Here is a 25,351-nt window from a genome sequence, read left to right on the forward strand (position 1 = left end):
GCTAAATGACTACGTCTTCATGTCGCAGCTGCTAACTGTGTGAAATCATTGGGTGTGAAAAGTGCTGCTGCAGCTGCTGCGAAACGTTACTGCTGACGCTCCTTCACCTTGAACGCTCTCCACTTCATCAATACTGTACCTCAGTTCCCCTGCAGGAAGCTAGAGAGGACACACTCACGGTTCCCTACCACTGATCTCACAAGCTTCACTTCAAAGTTTGTTCTTGTCTGTGTTTTAAGTTTAATCATCTACTTCTCTGGGACTTTTAAGCCAGTTACCATCAGCAATGTTTTTAGTTGAGACCCTTTTTGGATTGACATCATTCCCAGAGGATGAATCCTACTAATATGTCTCATGAAGTATTGGGTGGATTGTTTTAATTTTTGGCAGGCATTTGTTCCCCTCAGAGACAAGTTCTTCCACACCAAACTGGTTCGTCCATGTCTTTATGGACCTGCTGTTGGCACTGGTGTGCACTCATGTTGGAACAGGAAGAGTTGCTGCCGTTCCCAATCGCTTCCACTTTGTTATAATCCCGCTAACAGCTGACTGTGTAATATTTAGTCAAAACAGGTATCATCCTATCACGGTGCCACGCTGGAATTCACTGACCTCCTGAGAGCGACCCATTCTTTCACTGATGTTGGTAGAAGCAGTCTGCATGCTGCAGGTGCTGGTTTATACACCTGTGGAAGTGACTGGAACACCTGAACTCAATGATCTGGATGGTGAGTGAATACTTTTGGCAATGTAGTAAATGTCACCAATTAATTCCATTCATACGTTTATCTCACTCTGAGGCATCTAATAGTGATCATGTTGTATCTGTGTATAGTTTGTTTGTCATGGAAATGTCAAAACAAAATGTCGTCGGTTCCATCAGAGTTTATTTTGGCGTCGTGCTGACCAGCTCTTCATTTCATGCTGTTCTGCTGTTTGGGGTTAGTACGTGTAAGTCATGCTGAGACCATTATTACCATTATATGAGGTAGAAGCACCGTTTCAGAACTATGATCAAAATTAACCAAGGTGAAAATTGTCTAGATATTTTTTCCATTGTCACTGGTAGCATTTAGCCTGAAAGCATTTTAGTGCCTCAGAATGAGACCAGACTAGAAAACAGGACAATATCTTCAATCATTGTGTAACTGTTTTTTGGGTAACACCTCCTAAATGTCAAGCCCCATCTCCTGCATAAGATTTATAGTCTAATACAACTAAGGCTTCAGTCACAGGCCTAGAGACACCCCCCTCCTGGAAACCTCTAGCTACTAGCAGAAAATACATTTTCCCCAAACAGTTATCGAGGTTGATGTCTGTCTCAAAAAGGGTGCTGTACCAGCAACTTCCTTGTGATTGCTTTGTCTGCTGTCTGATTGCAGTGGTTTCCGTTGTTTGCATGGAACATGTTGTCAGCTTCTTCCATACAAACTACGGGCGACTGCAGCAATCTGCCAGCACCGTATATCTCTTTGCAACAGAGTTCAGCGAGTGGCTGCCAGCAACCTCTTACAACCAGTCAGGTTTTCCCTGGTGACCAGTGTTTACCAGGGAGCCACTGACCAGCCTGCGTGACTGGGGCTCTAGCAACCAATTTCAGAGCAACTCCCAGCAACCGTTCACCAAACAGATTTTTCCCTAGCAACCAGTGGTTGCCAAGCAGTCTCCAACTGGTCTCTGGGCTTGTGTGACTGGGGCCTAAACTCTGTTCTCAAACATCTGTTAAGAGAAGCAGATTTTTCTTCTCAGCTACACTTTTTTGACTTACTAAAAAAGTTCAAACATGTATCTGTTAGATATGTTCTCTCTTTCCTACTGTTGCTCATTTCCAGGAAACAAAAATATTACTAACATTAACCCTTTTTTTACCTACATAAAACAAGTCCACCAGAGCTTTTCTTTACATTTTTACAAGAGGAATTATTGCTTTATCTTAATTGGTTGCAGTTCTACTGCTATTTAAAAATATGCAGAAGTTTCCACAGTGTGGTTCATATTTAAGCCCACACAATGATCTTTCACCAAACCTGAGCAAACAGCAAGTAGGAAAAGCAAAATCAAAGAAGTCAAAGCCCCGTGTCCTGTATGACAGTCCAGCAATTGGGTTTTCCCACCAACCCCCCACTCCCACTGTGGAGCATTTTTATCTGATGAGATGCAGAAAAATAAACTAATGGAGAATGGATTTTTATGAGAATAAACTTGAAGGGTGCACGCATGCATGTGTGTCTGTGTGTGATAAACACAAAGCTTTTGGCACTTTTGTCTTCTTTATTCTGTTGTTACATAAGTTTTTTTTTTTTCATATGGCGTTAAACAGGAAACCTTAAAAGCCACATTGCATCAATTTCCCCATTATTCTTCATCTCTAAACAACAAGCAATGCTCAGGTTCCTCTCTCTGCAGCGGTGTGGCAACTAAAATTATGTTTAAACTGAGACATTTTGCTTTATTGTGAAAGATTTTTAGTTTCCAGCATCTTATCCTCCAAATAATCCTGACTAAAAGCACTCAGCTTCAACATTTCCTGTTTTTCTCTGAACGTTACATGAAAAATCCCCTCACCACCTCCAAAAAAAAGACTTGATCCTGACTTTTCTACCATGTCATATTAAGTTTCAGATCTTTTTTCTTATTATAAATAAGCTTTGAAGAAGCAGACTTTTATAAGCCGGTTCACAGAGCCAAAAACCTCATCCCAAAATGAGAGTGGAAGGCTCTGCTTGAATGTGAGACACTTTCAATTCAATTTTACAGAAAAGATAAAAGCAGGGTGTCAGAAATGTCCTCCTCCTCTGTACTGTACCTGTTACACCTGCTTTCCCTCTTTTGTTGTCTTCTCTCTCACTGCAAATGGCTCATTACCAAAAGACCTGCACATTATACCATTACATGCAGGTGTGTGTGTGTGTGTGTGTGTGTGTGTGTGTGTGTGTGTGTGTGTGTGTGTGTGTGTGTGTGTGTGTGTGTGTGTGTGTATATGTGTGTGTGTGTGTGTGTGTATATGTGTGTGTGTGTGTGTGTGTATATGTGTGTTGCAGGTTTCAGATGGAGTAAAGTGCTGATTGGAGCTCTTAGCTGGACACTTTTCTCCTTATTCCTCACTTGTCTTCCATCCCTTCATCCCTCCTCCTCTTCCTCCTGAGTTAGCAGCAGCACTGACTCACATTTTCTTTTGGTACTGCTGTGCAGCCTAATTTAGCTCCACTTCTGCTTATGTTCGACGATGGAAGAAAATATCACACCTTTAAATAAAATGTGATATTTCTGACTTTAAATTCAAGCTTTAAAAACACTTTCAGTTCTTTCTGTAGTTAATGAGTCCTTGCAAAGATGAAGCCTTTCCTTCCCTTATTTGAGGAGGTGATCCATGTATTCATTTCATCTCAGCTTGACGACCGCAGCAGTCTTTATTCATGTGGAAGCCAGTGTTCGGTTTCACATATGCAGCTGGTCCAGCAGCCAGGCTCTTACCTGCTGCACGAAGATGAGACCACGTTTCACCCGTGTTGGCTCCCAGTCAGATCTGCATGAGCTGGCACCTCCTCTGTCCTAACATCAGGACCTCAGCAACACCAAACACCTTCAAACCAGATACAAAGCTGTCTGTTGGCCTGCGGTGTTTTTAGTTTGATTATGCTGTTCACGGTTTCCAGCATTCACTGACACTTAACCTTCATCTGTACTGCTGGAAACTGCACGTCAAAGATAGTGTATGGACTCAAGATCAATCGTTATTTTTTGTGTCAATGCATAACAATATAACACTAAACCTTTTTTTATATTCCCACAGACCTGGAGGACCATGCTGCAGAATGATCTGTGCCATAAATAATGCAAAAATATGATTATTGTCCCGGCGCTTCCATGTGAATCTTCATATCTGTTCCATCAGTGACGTCTCCTAATGGAAACACTTCTGTGAGCAGAGTTTCAACCCAATAAACGTCCTGCTGGGGAGGTTTGTTGGTTTCTTTGCAGCGAACGTGGAAATAGAAAAGCTGATGGTTCTGTTCACCTCATCATGTTCAACAGGAGGAACGCAGCATGGAGCAAATAAAACAGTTTGCAATCATTCCTCCCATTGTGTGTGTGTGTGTGTGTGTCTATATTCATGAACCCTTCTCAGTTTCCAGGTTAATCAGTTTTTGAAGTTCACTAATTTTGATGTTTTTCTTCTGATTTGATCTGTGTTTTATGTTACATAAAAGGAATATTTCATTTTCAGATTGAGTACATTCAAACAGGATAAAAACTATCTCTGCGTAGTTCAGTACACACAGCCACAATCATGAGGAAGGCTGCTGATGTGACAGCTGTCCAGATGATGATCATCGACACCAAGGAAGGTAAGCCAGAGGAGGTCACTGCAGAAAAGGCTGGCTGTTTGCAGAGTGCTGTGTTGAACTGTATAAATGGTGTGGTGCATGGGGATGCTGCTGCCTCCAGAAAAGTGAGAGCTCCACAAAGAGTGGACTGAGGCTGGTGACGGTGCATCAAGAGCCACCGTCTCCTGAGCTAGAGATGTCCTCAGGAGCTTCTCAGAGGTCCAAAAGCTTCTTTACCGATGAATGTTGCACTTAATTTGGAAACAGGTCCTCTAGTCTGGAGAATCCGAGATGTATGAAGTCCAGTGTGAAGCTTCTTCAGTCTGTGATGGTGGTAGTGGTTGGTCTGCTGTGTTTCATCGAGCCCAAAGTCAATGCAGCCATCCACCATGAGATTTTAGAGCCTTCCATTAACAGTGCTGATTTCCTTTTTCAGCACCTGCCCACAGACACTCCTACCAAATGGCTGCTCACGGTGGTATTACTGTGCTTGATTGGCCGGCCCTGAACCCCATGGAGAATCTTTGTGGGATTACCAACAGGAAGATGAGAAATATCTGACCCAAACATACAGATGAGCTGAAGGCTGCTATCAAAGCATCCTCAGCAGAACCACCTCCATGTCACACTGCACTGATGCTGTCATTCATGGTAAAGGAACCAAGTATTAAGTCTATAAATTAATGTGTTTTAGAAGACGTTTACATATTGATCTTAAAAAGTAAGCTAATATTTTGAGATTCCAGAGATCTGATTTCATGAGCTATAATCATCAAAACTAAACCACCACCCCCAATAAAAGACAACAAAAACTGCAGTTCCTCTAACAACCACTTGAGGCTCCAAAAGGTGAGTAAATGCTCACAGACTCCCACGTTGAAATGTCCAGCTTACAGTTTTAGTCTCTGGGTAGGTGCAGAACTTTTCTGACTGACAGATGTGCTGCAGATGTGCTGCTGGGCTTCACCAACATTAACTGAAGTTGGACCTCTTGGATGTGTTTGTGGTGTCATTGCCTTTTAGGTAACGACACCTTTAAATACTGTGATTTTTAAGACATCAGGCTTTTTGTTCACTTCCTGTCGTGACTCCAACAGGCTGCTGGGTCTCACCTGATGGTCTGAAACACACTGACATTTAAAAGATGTGACGCGATTGTGGATGAGGAGGGAACATGCTCGTGTGTTTCTTCCTTCCTAAAGCCTTTCTGGGCCAGGCTGATTCTTCCTTTCTCACATTTCACAGCAGCCCATTTTCAGCCCCTGGAAGCAGCTCGTGTAGAACAAAAGTCCTTTTTAACGTGACTCAGTGGTTTAAGGCATTAACGAAAAGGGACGGTCACTCCAGACTCATCAGGGTTAGTGCAAAACCAGCACTGCCTTAAACCTGCTGAGCAAGTGAAAACAAATATAAAAGATATTGAACTGAAAATAGGGTAAAAATAATAAATAAAGACTCTGCTGGCTGACAAACCTATGATCACCCTTCAGATCTCCTAATGTGGAGCTGGACTGTCACCGGGTCATGGACGTTATTGCCGTGGCGAGGGTGTTAGGACACCAACCCTACAGGATACCACAGTGTGTGGAATCCAGAAAACATCTCTGAGAATGTGTTGGTGGTTTCTAGAAAGGTTCGAGTGGGGTGCATGGCTGAGACCATCTTTATCCTCTTTTGTTTACTTTTTATTGCTGCTTAATTCCATGAGTTACAATAAATCTGTACATATGCTCTGGTCTGAGAGCCCTCACAGGTGACAGAAAAGGAGAAATCCAGACAAAAATAAGAGACTAACAGTGGCAAAAAGGCCACATGCAGATGTTCCAGCTGTTCAGTAACAATCTTTCTGTGATTTGGCTCTAATCAAAGGAAGCATAAGAGAACGAGACTGTAAGTAACAGATTTCCACATATTAAATTAAACTCTGCTGACCAGCTCTGCCCTGATTTACATGGTTATTGCAGAAATTAACTGGACGTTTCCTGTGTTTTACCTTTAATATGGAACAAATACAGAGTTCAGTCCATCAAACTAACCAAGAAACTATCAGGAAGCTGTGGATGTATTCATGTTTTAGCATTGTTTTTAGTGCCGTTTGTGCACTTGTGGCTGTCTGACTCGTTATCGCCCTGAGACGCCTTTAAAACACCAAATAATTCACATCAAGCTTTTTCAACCACATTTATCTTTTGAAGCATTAAATGTGAACACATCGAACCCGGGCTGCTGCAGAGAGCTGATGCAGCTCTCTGCAGCTCCGGGGGACACCACATCTCATGTACCATTAAATGAAGTTTGCAGAGTGTGAGAAGGAAATCAATACTGATCAATATCAGGGACTGACAGCTTCTTTTCTTTACACAATTCACCAGGCCTGGAGCTCTTCCTTTGTGGAGGAGCCCACGTTTGGAGGAGAGCACATAAATGCTCCCCCCGGTGTTTACAGCCTTTGTGAGATGCTGTTTAAGGAAAGCTTGGCAGTTTTTGAGGTTTGATGGAGGTCCTGTGTTGTTTGCCAGCAGAGGCAGGAAAGGAGAACACTTCTGATTTTAAAGCTCAAAAGTAACGAGTTGTTAAGATGGTCGTTTGTGATTAACAGCAAACACGTAATAATGCAAAACTCTCCCCTCTGAGTGAGCGCTGTTCCTCCCGTCACTGTGATGCCTCACACACCGTCACACCGCTGCCATTTTACATGCACTCACTCACGAGGTCACCGCCATGTGCTGAGCTCAAACCCTGAGGAGGTTCTCCTCACAGAACATCTCATGCTCTCATGAACTGGTGCCATTAGCTGATTTTCAAAATATAACAATGAGTCAACTTATAGAAGAATAATATAAAAGATTTTTATAAATAAACTGTTCCACAAATAAACAAAGATGAAATTATTTTACTTTGTTTGAGTGTCTCGATTATTGAAGATTTGCTGCTTTAACATTCGACGAAGCAGGAAAATATTATTTTTACATTTTATGTTAGCACACAAACAGAAACATAAGAAGAAGGAAGCTGTAGTTTAACAGGGAACAAAATGTGGTTTTTTTTGTCTTCACGTTGACGTCGGGACTCAGAGCACACACTCCCAGCTCACATACCAAACCTATTAGATTCACAGATTTCTCTAAATTATTTGGGAATTCCTTTTAACACTTCTTTAATATTTCTATGTTTTCATTAAATAGTAAATACAGAAAAGATTATATAAGCTTAAAGTCTTAAACTTTGGTATCAGCTGTTGAATTCAGTGGAACAGATGTGATCATTAGCATCAAGCCCTAATGACGGTTCAGCCCACATGTGGAGGAGACTTGAATAATTCCTTCAGACGTGTGGTCGGCTCAGTGGCCCACACATCTCCCTCAGAGAGGCAGATTTTGACTGATTTCATTAGAAAGTGTCGGTGAACCGCCTGGAGGCGGCCAGAGAGCCTCTGCGGTCAGAGAACTTTATTCTGCTAAAATCAGAACGCTGCCTTTCTCATCTCGGTGCCCATTGGGTAATAACCAATTTATTGGTGCACTGAGCCCAGAGAGTGTTGCTTTTTTTGAGGAATAAATGGTTTCATTTTGTCTGAGGAATAAACTGATTTTCTTTCTAGGCTAATCACAGAGTCATTGAATATGAAAGGACCCTGTTTTAGTTACAAAATCCTACAAAAATGCAGCTTCACTCTGTTTTTATTTCCTGGAGTATCCACAGCCCACATGCACATGCTGCTTGCCCATTGGAGCACATGTTACTGTTTCTTTGGAGCTCCCATGATGTCATTGAGGAGAAAGTGAATGCATGGTTGGTGCTGATGCACTTTTAAAGCAGATTATGTTAAATTCATTGGTGTGATTGGATTTGGAGACAGTCTGGTGAAACAACAGTTGATCATGAAGCTGCATTTTCTTCCACTTGAAAATCTTTCCCTGAGCCATTTGTAATCCCAGCCCAAAATAAAATATTAGGAAGGCGTGAAAAATGGTCTAATCTCCAGCAAGGTGTGCATTAAAGGATTCAAATGGATATCTCAAAAGCCACCAGTACCTTCTTTGTTCCAGATGCCTCTGCACAGACCTCACTGTGGGCAGGAATTATTAGCAAAGACATGAAAATAATAACTGTTCACAGTGTAATCTGTGGGCTATTCAAAGAAACCAAGTACTGTTGGGAAAATTGTACTTCAAAGGCCCAGCCAGTTTTTGAGAAAAATATTATCCAGATAGCAAGCACATTTGGGACTACCCGGGTTACTTTTACTGCTAATGGCACAATGTCACCATACACCCCATACCTAACCCATGCAACGTGTGAATTAAGGGAGCTCGACTTGACCGGAGTCAAAGCCATCAGTCGAGCAAATGTGAGCCATAAAAATAAAGATGTCCTGTCAGGATGATCTGTCTCAGCTTGTTAGCAGTACTGAACCGCTCACCTTTATTCTCCTGTCAAATAACCTAGAGAAGAGGCATGGATGTTACAGCTACACAAACCTGCACACAGTCTGAGTCAAATGGTACTAAAAGTATCATAAATAAGTCTTAGATTGATCCTAGCTAGCTAACTCGCTAGCTAGCTTGATAGGAGTACTACCAAAGTGAGCTGGTTTAAGTGTAAATGGTGGAAGAGATAGTACTTTCACTCAAGTATGACGTGACAAACACTGCATCAGGATGCTCTGACATGGAGCCCATAACTCTGGCTGAAGTTCATCAGCTGAGTGAACATGCTAACTGAATCATAAGCTGTGTTCAAATTCAGGGGCTGCATTCTTCGAAGGACCGGGTCTACGTAGGCCGGGTCCTTCGAAGCCCTCGAAGATGGTCTAACCTTCGTTTCTGCATCACCCGCCCTTACCTCAGCAAAGCTCCTGTTGCCTAGCAACCATGACTGCGGAAAAGAAGCTGTTAAAATGGAGCCGAACTTGGAGCTCGTTTATTTAATGTCAGCTCTTAATTCAAAATAAGCTGTTGAAACAAGTATGACACATTTCAACATCAAGGAATACAGATGAGCAAATGATTCATTTCCAAATATATTGACAGCTCTCGAGTTACACATTAAAGTTAAATAAAACTATCCACTTATGAAGCTTAACTTTAATCTTAGCCAAACTGATTTGCTCAGGAACAAATGAAACACTGAAATAAACCAAACATCAGCCGTTAGAGATCATCTGAGTGAGTTATATCTGTGTTTAACTTCCACTCAGCGGTGAAAGCCAGCGGGGGTTTGAAAAGGATGTGCCGGCAGTCGGGCGTTCTCTCCGGGTATAATGAGGCTCGGCCACCCGGTCAGCTGACAGCAGGCTGGTAGAGGAGCATGAATGGACATCTCCAAAAACACTGGAGCACTTTTGCAATTAAGCGATATCTTGACTAACCGAGCTGATATTTGAGGTTTACACATCTACATTCTGGCCTGAAAACATCTTAAAAGTTTATTTTGTGTCACAGAAACAGTCATATTGCAGACTTTTTGGCCGCTCTCGTCCGCCGTTGCCACGTTTGAGTTTTGCTGCGCAATGAATCATGTGATATGGTAGGTCACCAAGGATACAGCGCATTACTGCTGAAGTCACTGATTTCTATGGCTGACTTTGAATTCTGAAAACAGAACGTTTTAAAGCTTGTTTTGTCCAATCAGCACTCAAACATGCAAAATCATTAAAGACACTGAAGTAACTGAAAATCAGAACCATAAGTCTTTCATGAAAATGACTTCATCAGAAGGGCTGTTTTATGCATTTTTGTGTGAATCAACAGAATTAGTTGACTAACTGTACAATAGTCTACTATTTAGGTACCTTGTTTTAATGTACCGTATTTTACGGACTACAAGTCGCACTTTTTTTGATAGTTTGGCCAGGGGTGCGATTTATACTCCGGAGTGACTTATATGTGAAATTATTAACACATTAGCCAAAATACTCAGACACTTGACATCTCCGTGAACCGGAGCTTTAAGGCAGTCTTGCATAACCTGTGGGCGCAGTGGATGATGGACGGAGAGCACAGCTTCACGGCAACTGGGAGAATGCGCCACCCAACTTTCCTGGAAGTCATTGGATGGATCAACAAAGCATGGGCTTCAGCGACAACCGAAACCATCCTGTCGGGATTCACAAAGGCCGGAATAATTGGAACTGCAACTGACGACGAGTCTGACGAACGCAACACAGAAGAGGAAGCGGCGGAGTTTAGAAGTGACACCGAGGATGAAGAATTCAGTGGAGTGATGGTTTGGTAAACTTGTTAGCATGTTCTTTATGCTATGGTTATCTGAATAACTGTTAATGTTATGTTAACACACCAGACACGTACTCGTTGTCTATGCTTCATGTAGCCGAATGTGTTATGTTAGCATACCGTAGGCGTAACCCTGTTCGGCCTGTTCTTTAATCCATTATTATTCTAAATTGCCTTTTAAGATGAAATGTCTGTTCTTGGTGTTGGATTTTATCAAATAAATTTCCCCCAAAAATACGACTTATATATGTTTTTTTCTTCTTTATTATGCATTTTTTGGCTGGTGTGACTTATACTCTGGAGCAATTTATAGTCCGAAAAATACGGTATCTAAAGCTGACAAAAAGATATAGCAGTAAAAATACTTCCCTCTGAGCTGTAATCAGGTCAAAGTATAAAATAAAAAAAACAAGTATCTGAGTTTGGTTCTTAAAGTTTTATGTATTATGCTCATTTTATTTACTTTTGGACTTTAATAGCATAGTAATCCTGGTGTTATACACAGCCATGGTGTCCTCCTTCAGTTCATCTTCAATTTGAATGAACTCTTTTATCATTCCCTGTCTTTGTGTGAACTTTCTTCTGATTGGCTGCCCTTTGTAAGCGTAGCTAGGTGGGGCTCTGGTGCTCACAAGCTGAGCTGTAAGTATGAGACGACCATATTATAAATATCTGTTCTCACTGACATCATAAAGATCCGAGGGTAGAAAAAAAATGTCTGAATGCTGAGTTATGTCTCGCAGGGAGTACCTGCACGTTACACTGATATTAGTTTTGAAACTTCGGCCAAGTTTAATGTGAACATCCACCAGCGGAATAGTGTATCTAAAAAAATTAAGGAAAAGACACAAAGGAAAATGACACAGAAGCCCAGCATGAAATGACATGATTATTATTTTCAGGTAAAGTTGTTAAAGTAAACACAGAAACAGTAAACCAACAGTAACGTGACAGACCTGCAGTGTTTGACTTGGACAAACTCACACAGCCACGGAGTCACTCACATGCCCACAGCCAATCAGAAACAAGAGTTCTTCCCAATTAAAACGCAAAACAGAAAACTTTAGCCGTATTCAGCTCCTCCCTGACTGGGTGCAATATTCAAGTTTACACAAGTTTACACTCTTTTTCTGCAAGACTCGCTTTGGTTTGGCAAGCTGGCTAATCAGCGGGGATGCGAACCGCATCATGCTACGCCGCGGCCTGCCCGGCCTCCACCACCCCACCAAAGAGCTGAGGGAGACGAGAGGCGGATTTTATCTCGACAGGCAGATTCTCCCAAAGCTCTTCATCCACTTTTCTCCACCAGAAACCTCTTCACTCATGAACAAAAAAACGACTCCTGTGTGATGAAACCTCAAGGTAATCGAAGCCACAGCAGTGAACGTGACCAACAAGCATTCATGAAGCACTGCTGACACTAACAAGAGGTTCCTGGCGGACATACAGTAGAGGTTCAGTCATTTCTTCTTCTGTGGTTTTCTCAGCATGTCATTCATTTCCTTTTTCTTTTTTTTTTTCTTTTTTTAGTTCAGGTCTCGGTCCTGCCCTCATGGACTTTGCTGCTCCATGTTATTGATCAAAGGGTCTTTCTTCAGGAACTGCAGATGTTTGATGGACCGCCACACCCCGACATAGCTGTCACTGAGCGAAGGGCCAGGGGTGGCGCTCTCCTTGTGGAGGTGCTCCCTCTGCATCTCCAGCGCCTCTTTTTCTGTCATGACACAAGAATTCACACCTTTTTCTCCTTCTCCCGTCCACAGCTGTCCATTAGTCAAATGGGCTGTGGTGGCTGCCTCCTCCGTCCCATCACTGCTCAACGCTACTTCTGTCTGCGGTTGCTCTGGATCAGATCCTGCAGCAGACCCGCTGCCGTCCAGTGGAGGTTTCTCTCTGTAAGGCTCCCCGGGGAGCCCGTTATCTTTCTCTGCCTCCTCCAGGTCCTCGTACAAGCTCTTCTTCTTTGTCTCGTAGTATTTGACCACGCAGTAGGTGATGGAGCCGATGGTATTTACCACCACGCCACCGATGAACAGTCTGGTCGGCGCAACGTCATTGAAGGCCAGCATTCCAACAGTGATTGTGGCGATGCTCTTGACCACACCGACGAAGCTGGTGGTGACAGCCGAGTTGATGTAGGTGCAGTGCAGCGTGGTGAAGTTCATGGCACAGCCGATGAAGATGCAGAAGACGAAGATGACGGTGATGTGAGGGTCCTTCCAGCCCTCGTATGACCACATCTTGATGGCATCCATAGAAATGAAGGAGCACACCAGCAGCACCTGAGATAAGTGAAAGATATAAATGGAAAATGAGGAAAGAGAACAAGATCAAAGATGGCAGTAAAGATAGAAAATAGAGCCCTCCATACCGGTGAGGCCATGACAGCGATGGCATACTGTGCAGTAAGTGGTCCGTACTCGCTGTCCAGACTGGTTTTCTGGATCAGGACCAAGTAGGAGGCGTGGATGATCACCGCCAAAACACCGGTGATGTAACCAAAGGGATCACCTGTGAGATCGCCAGCACCTGGAGGGAAAGGAAAAATCAAGTTTTCACATTTTCATTCCAACATCTGGGAAGTTACCAGTTTATTTCCCTGGATACTTTTCTGAACTTTGTATCAGTATAACTTGAATATTGCACATAGTAGGCATCTAAATGGGGGATGAAACAAAGTCCATATTAGGAGGTTGAAGTGGTGGTGGAATAAGTCAGGAGTTTATCAGCCAGGAGACGGTCGTTTGCATCCTGTTGGGACTTTTTGGATTAGTACGGTGTCATCTGCCCCCCCCCACTTGCTGATTTGATTACTATTCTATGTTCCTAACCATACCATACCAAGCTTTATTTATCAAGCACTTTAAAAAGCCACAGCAAATGCAAAGTGCTGTACACCAAATGAGTAAAAAGATTGCGATTAAAAATAAATAAATAAATAAAGAATGTAAAACATTAAAATCGATAAGATCAATGTCTCGTGCTGGGTTGAAGGCCAGAGAGTATAAATACGTTTTAAGATGAGTTTTAAAAATAGACAGTGAAGGCGATTGTCTAACGTGCAAAGGCAATTGATTCCACAACTTAGGGGCAACAGTGGAAAAAGCTCGTTCTCCTCTGAGCTTCCGCTTAGATCTCTGTATACGTAAGAGCATCTGATCAGATGACCTGAGATCTCGGATGGGAGTGTAGGAACAAAGCAGTTCAGAAAGGTAAGGTGGAGCAAGGCCATTTAAGGATTTAAAAACAAATACAAGGACCTTAAAATGGATTCTAAAGTGCACAGGCAGCCAGTGGAGTGAAGCCAGGGCAGGTGTGATATGCTGTCTTTTACGTGTTCCAGTCAAAGATGTGCGGCGGCATTTTGAACCAACTGGAGACGTGAAAGAGAAGACTGGCTGACTCCAACATAGAGCGCGTTACAGTAATCAAGCCGAGATGTAATAAAGGCATGTATCACTGTTTCTAGATGCTGCCTAGAAAGGATAGATTTTACCTTCGTCAATCACCTTAAGTGAAAGAAGCTAGACTTCACCACTGCAGACTATCCAATTTAAAGTCACTGTCCATTATAAAGCCCAAATTTGTAATTATGGGCTTAACATATGAAGCCAAAGGACCCAAATCAAACAGGAGAGGAGGCTCACAAGAGCTACTCGGTCTAAACACCAACACTTCAGTCTTTTTTTGTTAAAATGTAGAAAATTTAGGGCCATTCAAGCTTTAATGTCATCAAGACATGCAAGAAGAGATTTAATTGGGAAGCCATCCTCCTCCTTTAATGGCACATAGATTTGGCTATCATCGGCATAGCGGTGAAAGGAGATTCCATGTTTTCTAAGAATGGATCCCAATGGAAGCAGATAAAGTGAAAAAGCAAGGGCCCCAAAATTGAGCCCGGTGGAACCCCACATAACAGGGGGGCAAAGGAGGAATCAGAGCCAGCAAAGCTAACTGAGATAGTTCTGCCTGCTAAATAAGATTTAAACCATTCCAGAGCAGTGCCGCGAATACCCACAAGATACTGTAAACGGGATATTAAAATATCGTGGTCAACTCTATCAAAAGCCGCACTTAGATTAAGCAGAACAAGAACCGCATAGTCACCAGAATCAGATGCCAGGAGAATATCATTAAAGACCCTTAACAATGCTGATTCTGTACTATGGAGGGCTTTAAATCCGGATTGAAAAACCTCCAAAATATCATGATTTTCCTAAACAGCCTTCAACTGAGTATAAACAATCTTCTCTAAAATTTTAGAAATAAAAGGCAGCTTAGAGATGGGCCTAAAGTTAGCAAGCACAGATTGATCATGGCCAGATTTCTTAATTAAAGGTTGCACGACTGAAAGTTTAAAGTTCACAGGGACCACACCAGAAGACACACTGCTATTAATGATGGCAAGGACTGATTGTCCTATACTAGGAAAAACCTCTTTAAAAAAATTGAGGAGGAGCAGCATCACAGGGAGACCCTGAGGGCTTAATATGATGAACTACATCCTCTAAGAATGCCAGAGTCACAGGCTCAAACTGGCTAAAAACAGCAGAACATGGGACAGAGGCAGAAGGGTCAGAGACAGGGGCCGGGATGAGGGCCCTTATAGTGGCAACCTTATCAATAAAAAAGTGTAAAAACTTATTGCACATATCAGAAGAGCTTTCAGAATAGGCAGACTGTGGAGCATTCAGGACAGAGTTGATAGTTTGAGTAATAGGCGTGGGTTATGGGAGGTGGATGCAATGATAACAACTCTGATATTTTTGTTAAATGGACCAAATGAGAATTCAGACTTGCAGCTCAGTTTGTGCTGAAAAATGACAATGTGTAATTTTTCCAGTGTAGCCTGAGACCTCGTACAGTTTATGCAGTCCTGTGAAAAACTAAATACACCCTGTGATTCAATATCTTGTAAAAACACCTTCAGCAACAATAACTTTAAGTAATCATCTTCTGTGTAAGTTTGTCAGCGTCTCACGTGGTTGAGGAGCAATTTTAGCCCACGTTTCTTTACATCATTGCTTTTGGTCATTGAGGTTTGGGTGCAGTCATTCATGCACAGCTCTCTGAAGGTCCCAGCTCAGCGTTCAGCCAGGCTGAGGTCTGGACTCTGACCGGACCGGTGCAGCACTTTGATTCGTTCATTTTTGAGCCGTTCTGTTGGAGATTTGCTGCTGTGCTCGGGATCGTTTTGCTGTTGCATGACCCAGTTTGAGGCGAGCTTCAGCTTTCAGACAGCCGGCCTCACATGTGCCTCTAGAATACTCTGGTGTACTGAGGAGTTTATGGTCCACTCAGTGACTGCAGGTCTACTATAGTGTGGAGTCATGCTTGCAGCTGATGAATAGTCTCTGAATTAAGGGGTAGGGTATAATTACAGCAATTAATCTAACATTACTACAACACCACATTATAAATTCTGCCTCTAAATATGATGAACTTTTTTTACCTTTATGTGCTTTTGAGGCTTTAGAGAGCAGGTAATTATGAAATGTGTGCTTGTGTGCTAAAAGCTTTGAGGTACCCTGTGTGAAGCATTCGCTCGAGCAGCGAGCCACACCCCTGCTTCACTGAGTACAACCAGCATTTCTCAGGCAGGCTGTGATTGGGATGGTTACTTGTACTTGAGCATATGTATGATATCAAGAGACAGGAGACTGTGGGAGTTTGGATGTGGGAAAGCTGAGGAATGAGGACGGATGATGGAATTAATCCCACACTGAGCCTGTAGGCTGGAAGCTGCTCACACACACTGTTTTCAGTGTGACTTGAACTAACTATACACTGAAAAACTGAAACTGAAAGCTCCACTTAGATTGTGCGTCAGAGCTGCACTCATTTCAAATGAAACTATCAAAAGTGTGAATGCTGACAAAAATGCAATATTTTAGTTCGATATTCCAAAGTAGGAAAAACCCTCTGAATAAGTTTTGATGTTTGATTGCATCAGGAATCTGATCCAAATGCTGCATCAGTTCATTCAAGATCATCATTTTAACTAACATCAGGACTGAAACGGATCCTGCAACGAGTGCTTATAAGGTCACTCATCAACTCGTGTCTCAACCAGTACACCTGGTCAACCTGTCCATCAGACTTGGCAGACACGACAGTCACTGAGAAGATGCTGCTGCCTTCTAGATGAACCTGCTGCTGAAACTGGTCCCTAATAACCTGCAGTGCTCGGTGGTTTTAGGAAAGGCACACGGTCGTACGGGCTCTTGGCTCGGAGCTGGCCAGCGTTGGGAATTCTGAAGTTGTTACTATGAAAACTGTCTTGTTAGAAAAAGTTAAAAACTGTGACTCGTTAAACTAACGAGGGAACGCATTTCACTAAAAATAAAAGACTCCAGTTCCTCCCCCAGTCCAGGGAGATGCAGTCAGTGGGGTTAGGTTACCTGGTGACTCTGAATTGCCCATAGGTGTGAATGATGGTCTGTCTCTCTGTTAGCCACCTGTCCAGCTGTAACCTCCCTCTCACCCTATGACTGTCAGCCCTTTCTTCACTGCTGATGGTGCAGAATGAGCACCTACCATCTTTAAAGCTCCATTCAGATTTATTCCTGTAGGGAGGTGCAGGGATTTTTGCACAACCTCCCCAGCTCAGTGATATTGATCCAGGATAAACTGAATGTTTTTTCAGTTCCATCCAAACTATCGTCTTCATTTGTTTCTTCTTCATCCTTCGCTGCGTTTTATAAAAATGTTCAGCCACTAAGCACAGATAGAAGGGCCATTAGAATCTGTTATATATGGTCATGGACGTGGAAACACTGCTCAGTGAATACCATGAAAAAGATCTGAGTCTCATTTTCTGTTATTTTAAAGCAGCTTTATGGAGGGATATCTGCTTCTGACATAATTCAGCGTCTCTGAAGCACCACAGGTGGTTTAGGTGAAGCTGTTCTGTGTCACAAAAAGGGAGCGAGGAGGGTTGGTAAAGCTGGACGGGCTCTCTCCACCATGCTGATCGTGCCCACTGAACACTGGCAGTTCCACCAAATCCTCCACGTGATTCAAAACAGCACCGCGTATAATTTAATGGCTGCAGCACTGGTGATGTTTTAGGATAAAGGTTTCAAATTTCAATAAAGGTTCCGGATCAGTCAGCATCTCCAAGTGCTGATACATACACAGCAGGACGAAAACCCTAAAGGCTGCACACTGACATCCAGCATCCTAAAAGCTTATTAAACTCAGTGTGTGACCCTGTAATATTAATCATACCTGAAAACAGCCTGCATACGAGGCACTTCTGAAGCCACAAACATTCCTAAAGCTGCAGAGATGATATTTGATTAATCCACGAGACGCCTGGAAGATGCAAATCTTACAGTTTTCCTGTAAGCAGCAGTAATTATCGCCATGATTAAATCCCAGAATGATGAATCTGTTCATTAGATTCAGTCCATGTTTGAACTCCCCATCCCGACGCCTGCACAGCATCAGCAGCCTGGATCAATTCAGGAAATGAACTGTGATTCAGGATCATTATCATTAATAGAAGGCCAACAGTCACTGCTGAGAAAGATGGCTAAAGGTTCTGTATTAGACAGTTAATAGAATGTTAAACAGCTTTGAGTTCTTTATTTTCTTCTCTTTTATGAAAATAAAGACACTGAAAGGAGAGTAAATGTGTTCACAGAGGGACGAATGAGAAGAGGAGGCTCTAAAAAGTTCACGGCAGACCTTTGACTTTAGACCATGGACAGCTGTGCACTCCTGCTTTAACAATTAAGAAGAAGGGAGAGACGGAGTGCATGAGTTAAGACAAAAAGAAGGACGTGGAATTCAGTAGTTTCACACAAATGCAGCCAACTCAAACGGTATCTGTGTGGGATACAAGCCGACCTTTGAGCAGCTGCAACACTATGTTAGAGTTCACCTATTTCCAAGGTGGTTAAAGAAGAGGCTGAAATCTGAAACTTCCTGCAACACTTGTAGCATAAAGAACAATCTTCCCTTAGTCCTTGATCTGCTCACAAGAAAGCCCAAATCTCAGGTCTGAATGAGAAAGTCTCGATGTGTTTTTGGATATGTGCAGATATCCCAACGCCTCTGTTCTTCAGAAGGTGGTTAAAGTAACGAGAGGGAGGCTGTGTTTACAAGTCTGCCACTAGTGGACAGCACCAGGGTCTCCTTCCAGGTCCTTTATCGCAAAGACCTTCCAACCTTCAGACAATCTCCTGCAAGCAGCAATTGGTGATGGTGGGAAGGAAGAACTCCCTTTTAGCCCTTTATGACCCATAATAGAACAAGTTCACCAGACCATATCTTTACATTTATACATGCTGTAACTTAATACACACCAACCAATTCAATTCAATTCAATTCAATTTTATTTATATAGCGCCAAATCACAAACTGTCGCCTCAAGGCGCTTTGTATTGTGGGTAAAGACCCTACAATAATAATCAGAACCCTGATTTTAATATATATGAAAGAAATCCATAGTAACTACAGGAAGTAGCTAAAAAAAGTGCACTAACCCACAAAGAAACTATAAAAAAAAAGTATTTACATATTTTATTAGATACAGAAATGCTGTAAATGCTGATGAAAATGATAAAGTTGAGTACGTTTTGTTGTTTACGTGATTTCTGCAAAGCCGTTAGAGGACGGATACTCTGGGACATGTTGAATGTGTGATATGTAAGTGTAAATCCTCTGGTTTTAAATACAAAAAGAATTATTGTTCTATCGTATGTGGTTGTAATTTCACCAGCGTTTAAAAGCAGTTATGCTCTGGTACTCACAGTGTGGAGAGGCTGCATGTAAACCGGATGTGGATTCAGTTCATGAGCCATGTAAACAAATAAGTAGGAAGTAGTTTTTTTTTTAATTAGGCCAAAATATGGAACATGTTAGTAACAAAGACACAGGACTGAGGGCAGGACCCCAAACTGCACCAGTCACCCAGGTTTGTGACGGATCGGTTGAAGTCATCATCTCAAAGCTACATCAGGACCCAAATGTCCAACTAAACTATCAGTGGTGAAAATCAGAGCTGAACTTCCTGCTGCAGGAATTCAACTTATTTAACTGCAGGACAAACGTCTGGCAGGAATACTGTGTGTGTGTGTGTGTGTGTGTGTGTGTGTGTGTGTGTGTGTGTGTGTGTGTGTGTGTGTGTGTGTGTTTACGTTTACCAGCCAGTGCAGCTCCCCCGGTGGTGATGAGCACAGCGACCACCACTCCGATAGACGGCACCCCGTTCCTGAGCACGCACACGCCGATGCTGAGCGTGAAGAGCGGCAGGCAGCGCTTGAACACGACGTACATGGGCAGGCTGAGGCCGCGCAGAGACCACAGAGTGAGAGTGGACTGCAGCGTGGAGAGGACGCACACCGAGGCAAACTCCTGCACACACAGGAGAGACCAGTCTGTCACCGAGGAAGGCATTAACCTACATCACCTTCATGGAGGACTGATTACTGCAAACACACACTCTCAGTCTGGAACTAGACATCAGCATTTCCAGGTTTCTCCTGCTGACACTCGTTTCCACCTACCTGCACAGGTATGACGATGCAATGTGAGCCTGGATCAAGCTTTGAACTGGACAGTGACCTGTGTGGAGTTTACCAGTCCAAAACACTGGGGGGCCAAAGATCTCTGCTTTAGCTGCTATGCTGATATTGGCAGTAAGTCTCTACACGTCTTATTTCCTTCATATTTCAGGCTTGTCTCCTCTCTCTGAGCCAGAGCACTAATCAGGGTCCTTACAGAGTAACAACAGAAACTTTTTTTTGTTACTGAAACTCTAAATTGTGTTTCTTGCTTTGCATCCTTCATCACACTTTTGCTATCATCTACGTTCCTCCTTACACTCGCTGTCAGGTACAGCTACATGAAATGCTGGGCTTCCTGTCACGTGGAAGAACTGCTGCTGCTCCCTACAGTTTCAGAGTTCAGGAAGAAGCCAGGTGTGGGGCACAGATGGAGTAATGACGGAGTCGGCAGTCCGTGTTCTCCACAGTGCAGCAGTTACCACGTTTGCTTGGCAGGGTGGCTGCTTTGGTTCCAGCTGCGGACACAGATACCGTCCAGGATTCTAACCAGCGGTTGATCACCAGCACTGCGGCATGCTGAGGTCGTCATGCGCCGGGCTGAGAATTTCACCGGTTTGCAGCCCATGCACTTCGCCCCGTCACCGATACCAGAATATTTTTTTCCCGCTGCACTATACTATTATTTCACCACAATTTACAGTCTACCACCGGACACGGACATTTTCATTCACAGTGTCCACGCGCGATCTCCTAATACTGGAAGCCGAAGGGGAAGAAGAGGCTTCCTATGAGCTGTGAGAGGCCTTGGAGAAAAACCTACATTTCCCAACAAAATGATGTAACTTCCTGTTATTGTAGTTTGTGGCTTGTATTAAAAACGGCATAGTTCATGCTGACAACATGATGACGGATATTCCAACGTAGGAAGTGCTGTTAGCAGCTGATGGGATCGATAAAACTCCCAGATTATAACGTTTTTGTTCTGTATGCTTTTTACGTGATTTCTGCAAACTCATGAGTGGAAGGAAACGGCGCTCTGTGCGACTCTGCTGGTTTATATGCAAAAAGAATTATCGCCCTAACTCTTCACCATCACTGCAATTAGCAAGCAGCCACGGCATTTAGTGTTTAACATTAGCAGGCTAAGTAGCATTAGCCCCACTACACATGCCTTTTTCTGGCTGGAACCCTGCCCTGTGAAATCAGATCTGCAGAGCTACCTGCTGTAGTGCCCCCTTGTGGCGAGAGAGCAGCTGGAAGCTTTCCAATCAAAGCATACATTTTATTGATTGAATTGTTGATTTTGCTGTGGAAGACTTCAGTAGTTTAGTCACCATGTGGCTGCCAACAGCAATCACAGCCAAACATGAAATCATCATTTCATGTAGAACCTCCTGCTTTCATTCTGAGGCATCACTATCAGACTCACAGCATTGTGTATTTAAATTGTGAAACACTGTCACATCCTGGGTTTGTGGTTACCTCAGTAACAGACTTCTTTTGTGTTGAGTTGTTGCCGTGCAGCTCTGGAAATCAGAGACACGCAAAGGCCGAGGAGCTTTGTGTCTGTGTTATTAGCTGCATTCACAGAGGTCAAAGTTCAACAAATCTCAACCCCTGCTTAGTTTTTTTCTCCTATGCTGTGAAAAAAGGTCATCGTGTCATACTGTATGATGTTCATGTGCAAAAACCAAGACGGGAAACTTCAACAACATGACAGCATCAAGTCTGGCAGCAGTACCAGCAGTAGTACCAGGAGCAGTAGCAGTAGTACCAGGAGCATTAGCAGTAGTACCAGGAGCAGTAGGTTTGAGGCCTGATGAAACAGAAATGTCCCAGCAAAGTCTAAATGTCTCAGTCTTGCCTGAATCTGCCTCTGAGTGCAGTTGTGCAGAACTCCAGTTGGTGCTAACATGCAGTACCAGCAAGTGTAATATTTGTGCTCGTTGTGCGTTTGCTTCGATGGATCACTGCACCAGCCTCGGTCTCTGGGGACCCTGAGCCTCTGTTTAATGTGGAGTGACTGTCATCATTTTTTTTACTGTCAAATCAAACAAATACAAGCTGAGCTGAAATGACTGCAGTTGTGTCTGAGCGTGTTTGTTGTACTGAGACACAGAACCATGATGGGAGGCCTTGTTCCCGTCCACAGGTGAAAGCTCACATGAATTATGAATGACTGTCACTGTAAGCAGAGCTAACAAAGAGTGCAACTCCAGTATGGAGTTTAAATTCAAACATAATCCTAATAAATGAGCTATGAATATGCAGCATGAGTCCGTTTCAGTGACTGAAGCATTCAGGACTGTTCAAGGAGGGAAATAAATCCCACATTTAAGCTGTTCCTGTGAACTGAGATGGTCCTCTCCCCTCACGCTTTGGCAGAATATTTAATCCTCACCATTTGGGCCTGTATCATTTGTTTCTATTAATTATTGTAATTTTATTATTCAATTCTGTTGCGCTGAAGTGTGTCAGTCCCCACAGACTCCAGCTGTAGAGCAGAAAAACACGTTTCCAGGAAAACGCTGACGCTTGTAGCCATCTTTGTTATACAGTCTGTGTCCATGCCAGACTACAGCACCATCTCTGTGAGGAATGAATTAAAATGACCAAAAACCAGGTGTTGTGTGCAGCGTGTGTTCAGCACTGATATAAAACTTCCAGCTGTGTTCCTGTGGGATCGATTGGGATGATGTTATATTCACTGCAGTCATTTTAACAAAGTGTTCCTGCCAGTAACGTTTCTGTATCTCATCACTGAGCCGCTCATCTGTCAGACAGCGTTAACGGCAGTGGGAGGAGCCACCAGAGCCATAAATCTGTTCTGGGTTCAGCTCTCAAATTTCATTGAATCAGGAGTCAAAGTTTCAAATGGACTTTTTTAGTGATGCAGGCGCGACCTGATGATTAAGCAGCCCAGTTTATTTATGAGCCCACTGAGTGAAACTGTTTCAAAACAACTTCCACAATGTCTGCAGCCTGAATTTGCTGCTGCAGTTTAAATTATGGGACCAAAATGGAGAGAAATGCACTTTAAAAACATACTCAACATATAACATAAGTAGAAATCCTTGAATTATGAATCGTTATAATCTACCAGGTGCGGCACAGTCAGGGCGTCGAGGAAACCATAAACGTCTTTTCTGAATATTTAGATTTTATTGTTTCAGGGAAACATGTTCTATCATTACGCCTCCTGAAGGTCTTTTAAAAAGAAGAAGACTTCCTCTGATAGATTTGGTCGCTTCTTACCTTGGAGAGCTGCATGCTGAACGGGGGGATCTGGACCTTCCCCAGCCGCCTGAGGGTCTCCAGAGTGAGCACCGCTGTGCTGCTGGTCAGGAACTGGATGAGCGTGAGGAAATCAAAGTGATAATTAGTGATGAGGAACTTCAGTAAGATGTTCAGGGAGCCGGAGAACACGCCGTGAGCAACGGCCACGGAAATCCCCAACAGCCGGCTCCTAAACACATCCATGACGGCGGGTTAAAGAAGCCAAAAGCGAGTCAAAGTGGTTTCAGTGCCAGGGAGCCGTCTGACGGTGCGCCGTGGAGAGGGTTGGCTTTTACGCACAGCCGCGCTGCTGCTGCTGGACGGAGGAAAGGAAGGACGTGAGACTGAAACGCTCCGTTATCGAGTCTGCATTCAGGAGCGTTTAGTTTCAAAAATGAATAAATGAGGAGAAGCGCAGCGGGGAGCCTCGGTTCTTCTTTAAAACTGCAACTCACGCTCAGTGTTTCTGCATGCAGGAAAAAGCCTGAAAAACTTCAGTCTCCACTGAATCACCATCACCTGCAGACATTCATCATCACCCACTTTAATCTGCTGATCAGAAAGCGGAGAAAAAGAAATAAAAGTCCCGCAAAACTATCAGCGGGGCGCAAAAGAAGAGAAATGAGGTAAGCCCGGGAATGAAAGCAGGTGGAGTACAGTAGCAGCAGCGGGAGGTGTACAGTAGAAGGGAGGTCGTCCTCTGAGAGCGCAGCCACTCAGATAAGACATTTTGCCGCAGCGCCTCTTGGCTGAGAACCCGAGAGAGCCGCGGAGAGGGAGGGAGGTGTGCTGGGGGCGGTCTCTACCCGCTCCGTCAATGAAGTCACTGAGGAGACACCGACTGCGCGGACACGGCTTTCAGTATTTATGACTTAATTCACTTTTTATCGTTTACCTCTGCAGCCTGCTCTTCCTCATGTTCCTGACAGAAATGAAGCCCTTACTCTTATTTATTACTGTGCCAAATGACGTGGGGCATTAAACAGCCTTTAATATTAATTCCATCTGTTATTAAGCATCTCCGTACAGAGAGCGGTCCACCTGCTGTTTCTAAAGATGAAGGACAATTTACCATCATTTCCTCCCTGCAGTCCATCAGGATTATTATTTCTTTGTAATTTGACTTACTTTAATTTTTTCTTAATTTGGGTTTTTTATTACATGCAGGATTTTATTCCTCCCATAATCTTTGATGTTTTTGTTTGATTTTCTATTTTTAGGTTTTTGTGTGCTGCAGCAGCTGTGATGAACTTTGATCTCCTGCTGCAGATCAAACTTCTTCAGCTCAGTGGGGTGAGTGACAGAAAGGTTGGTGTCACATGTTCAGTCCCTGAGCGGTTACCTGTCAAAGCTTCACTTTATGAATCAGATACAACAAACTGAATGTTTGAGATTAACCACAAAAATAAGCAAGATAACACCATAGGTCAATAAAATAGAATCAAACTATATATATATGTGTGTGTGTGTGTGTGTGTGATGCAATAAAATGACTAACACACTAAAACAAGAGCCACCACAACATAAAACCTGATGGACTCAAACTGGACGTGAATTAAAAGGTGAGTTTTTAGAGAGGATTTAAATGACTGTATAGACTCTGCTGTATGAATATGAAATGGCAGATTATTCCAGAGTCTAGAGGCTGTGACTGCAAAAGCCCGATCCCCTCTATGCTTAAAACAAGACCTCGGCTGCACTAAGAGCATCTGGCTAGATGATCTCAGCGCTCTTCTAGAGTTATATAGATTGAGCAGCTTAGCTAAATAGCTGGGTGCCGTTCCATTTAAGACTATAAAAGTAAGTAAAAGAATCTTAAAATCAATATGAACTGGGACAGGGAGCCAGTATAAATCTGCTAAAACTGGAGTGATGTGTTCATGCTTTCTAGTACCTGTCAAAAGACGTGCAGCAGCATTTTGGACGACCTGAATACAGAGAACTGCAGCAGTCCAGTCTAGAGGTGATGAAAGCATGAATACGTTTTTCGAGGTCC

General features: G+C 43.2%; 1 protein-coding gene across 1 annotated transcript; it reads right to left on the bottom strand.

Annotated features, from left to right (window-relative positions):
* Nucleotides 1-11,440: 11,440 nt before the first annotated feature.
* Nucleotides 11,441-24,052, bottom strand: slc35d3 (solute carrier family 35 member D3). Its single transcript, XM_030721982.1, has 4 exons — nucleotides 23,335-24,052; nucleotides 19,717-19,927; nucleotides 12,936-13,093; nucleotides 11,441-12,846 (listed from the first exon to the last, which is right to left on the bottom strand). The coding sequence occupies exons 1-4, from the start codon at nucleotides 23,557-23,559 to the stop codon at nucleotides 12,115-12,117; spliced, it is 1,326 nt and encodes a 441-aa protein (XP_030577842.1). The 5' UTR covers nucleotides 23,560-24,052; the 3' UTR covers nucleotides 11,441-12,114.
* Nucleotides 24,053-25,351: the final 1,299 nt, after the last annotated feature.

The sequence above is a fragment of the Archocentrus centrarchus genome, chromosome 24 (genome assembly GCF_007364275.1).
Source record: "Archocentrus centrarchus isolate MPI-CPG fArcCen1 chromosome 24, fArcCen1, whole genome shotgun sequence".
NCBI lineage: Eukaryota > Metazoa > Chordata > Actinopteri > Cichliformes > Cichlidae > Archocentrus > Archocentrus centrarchus.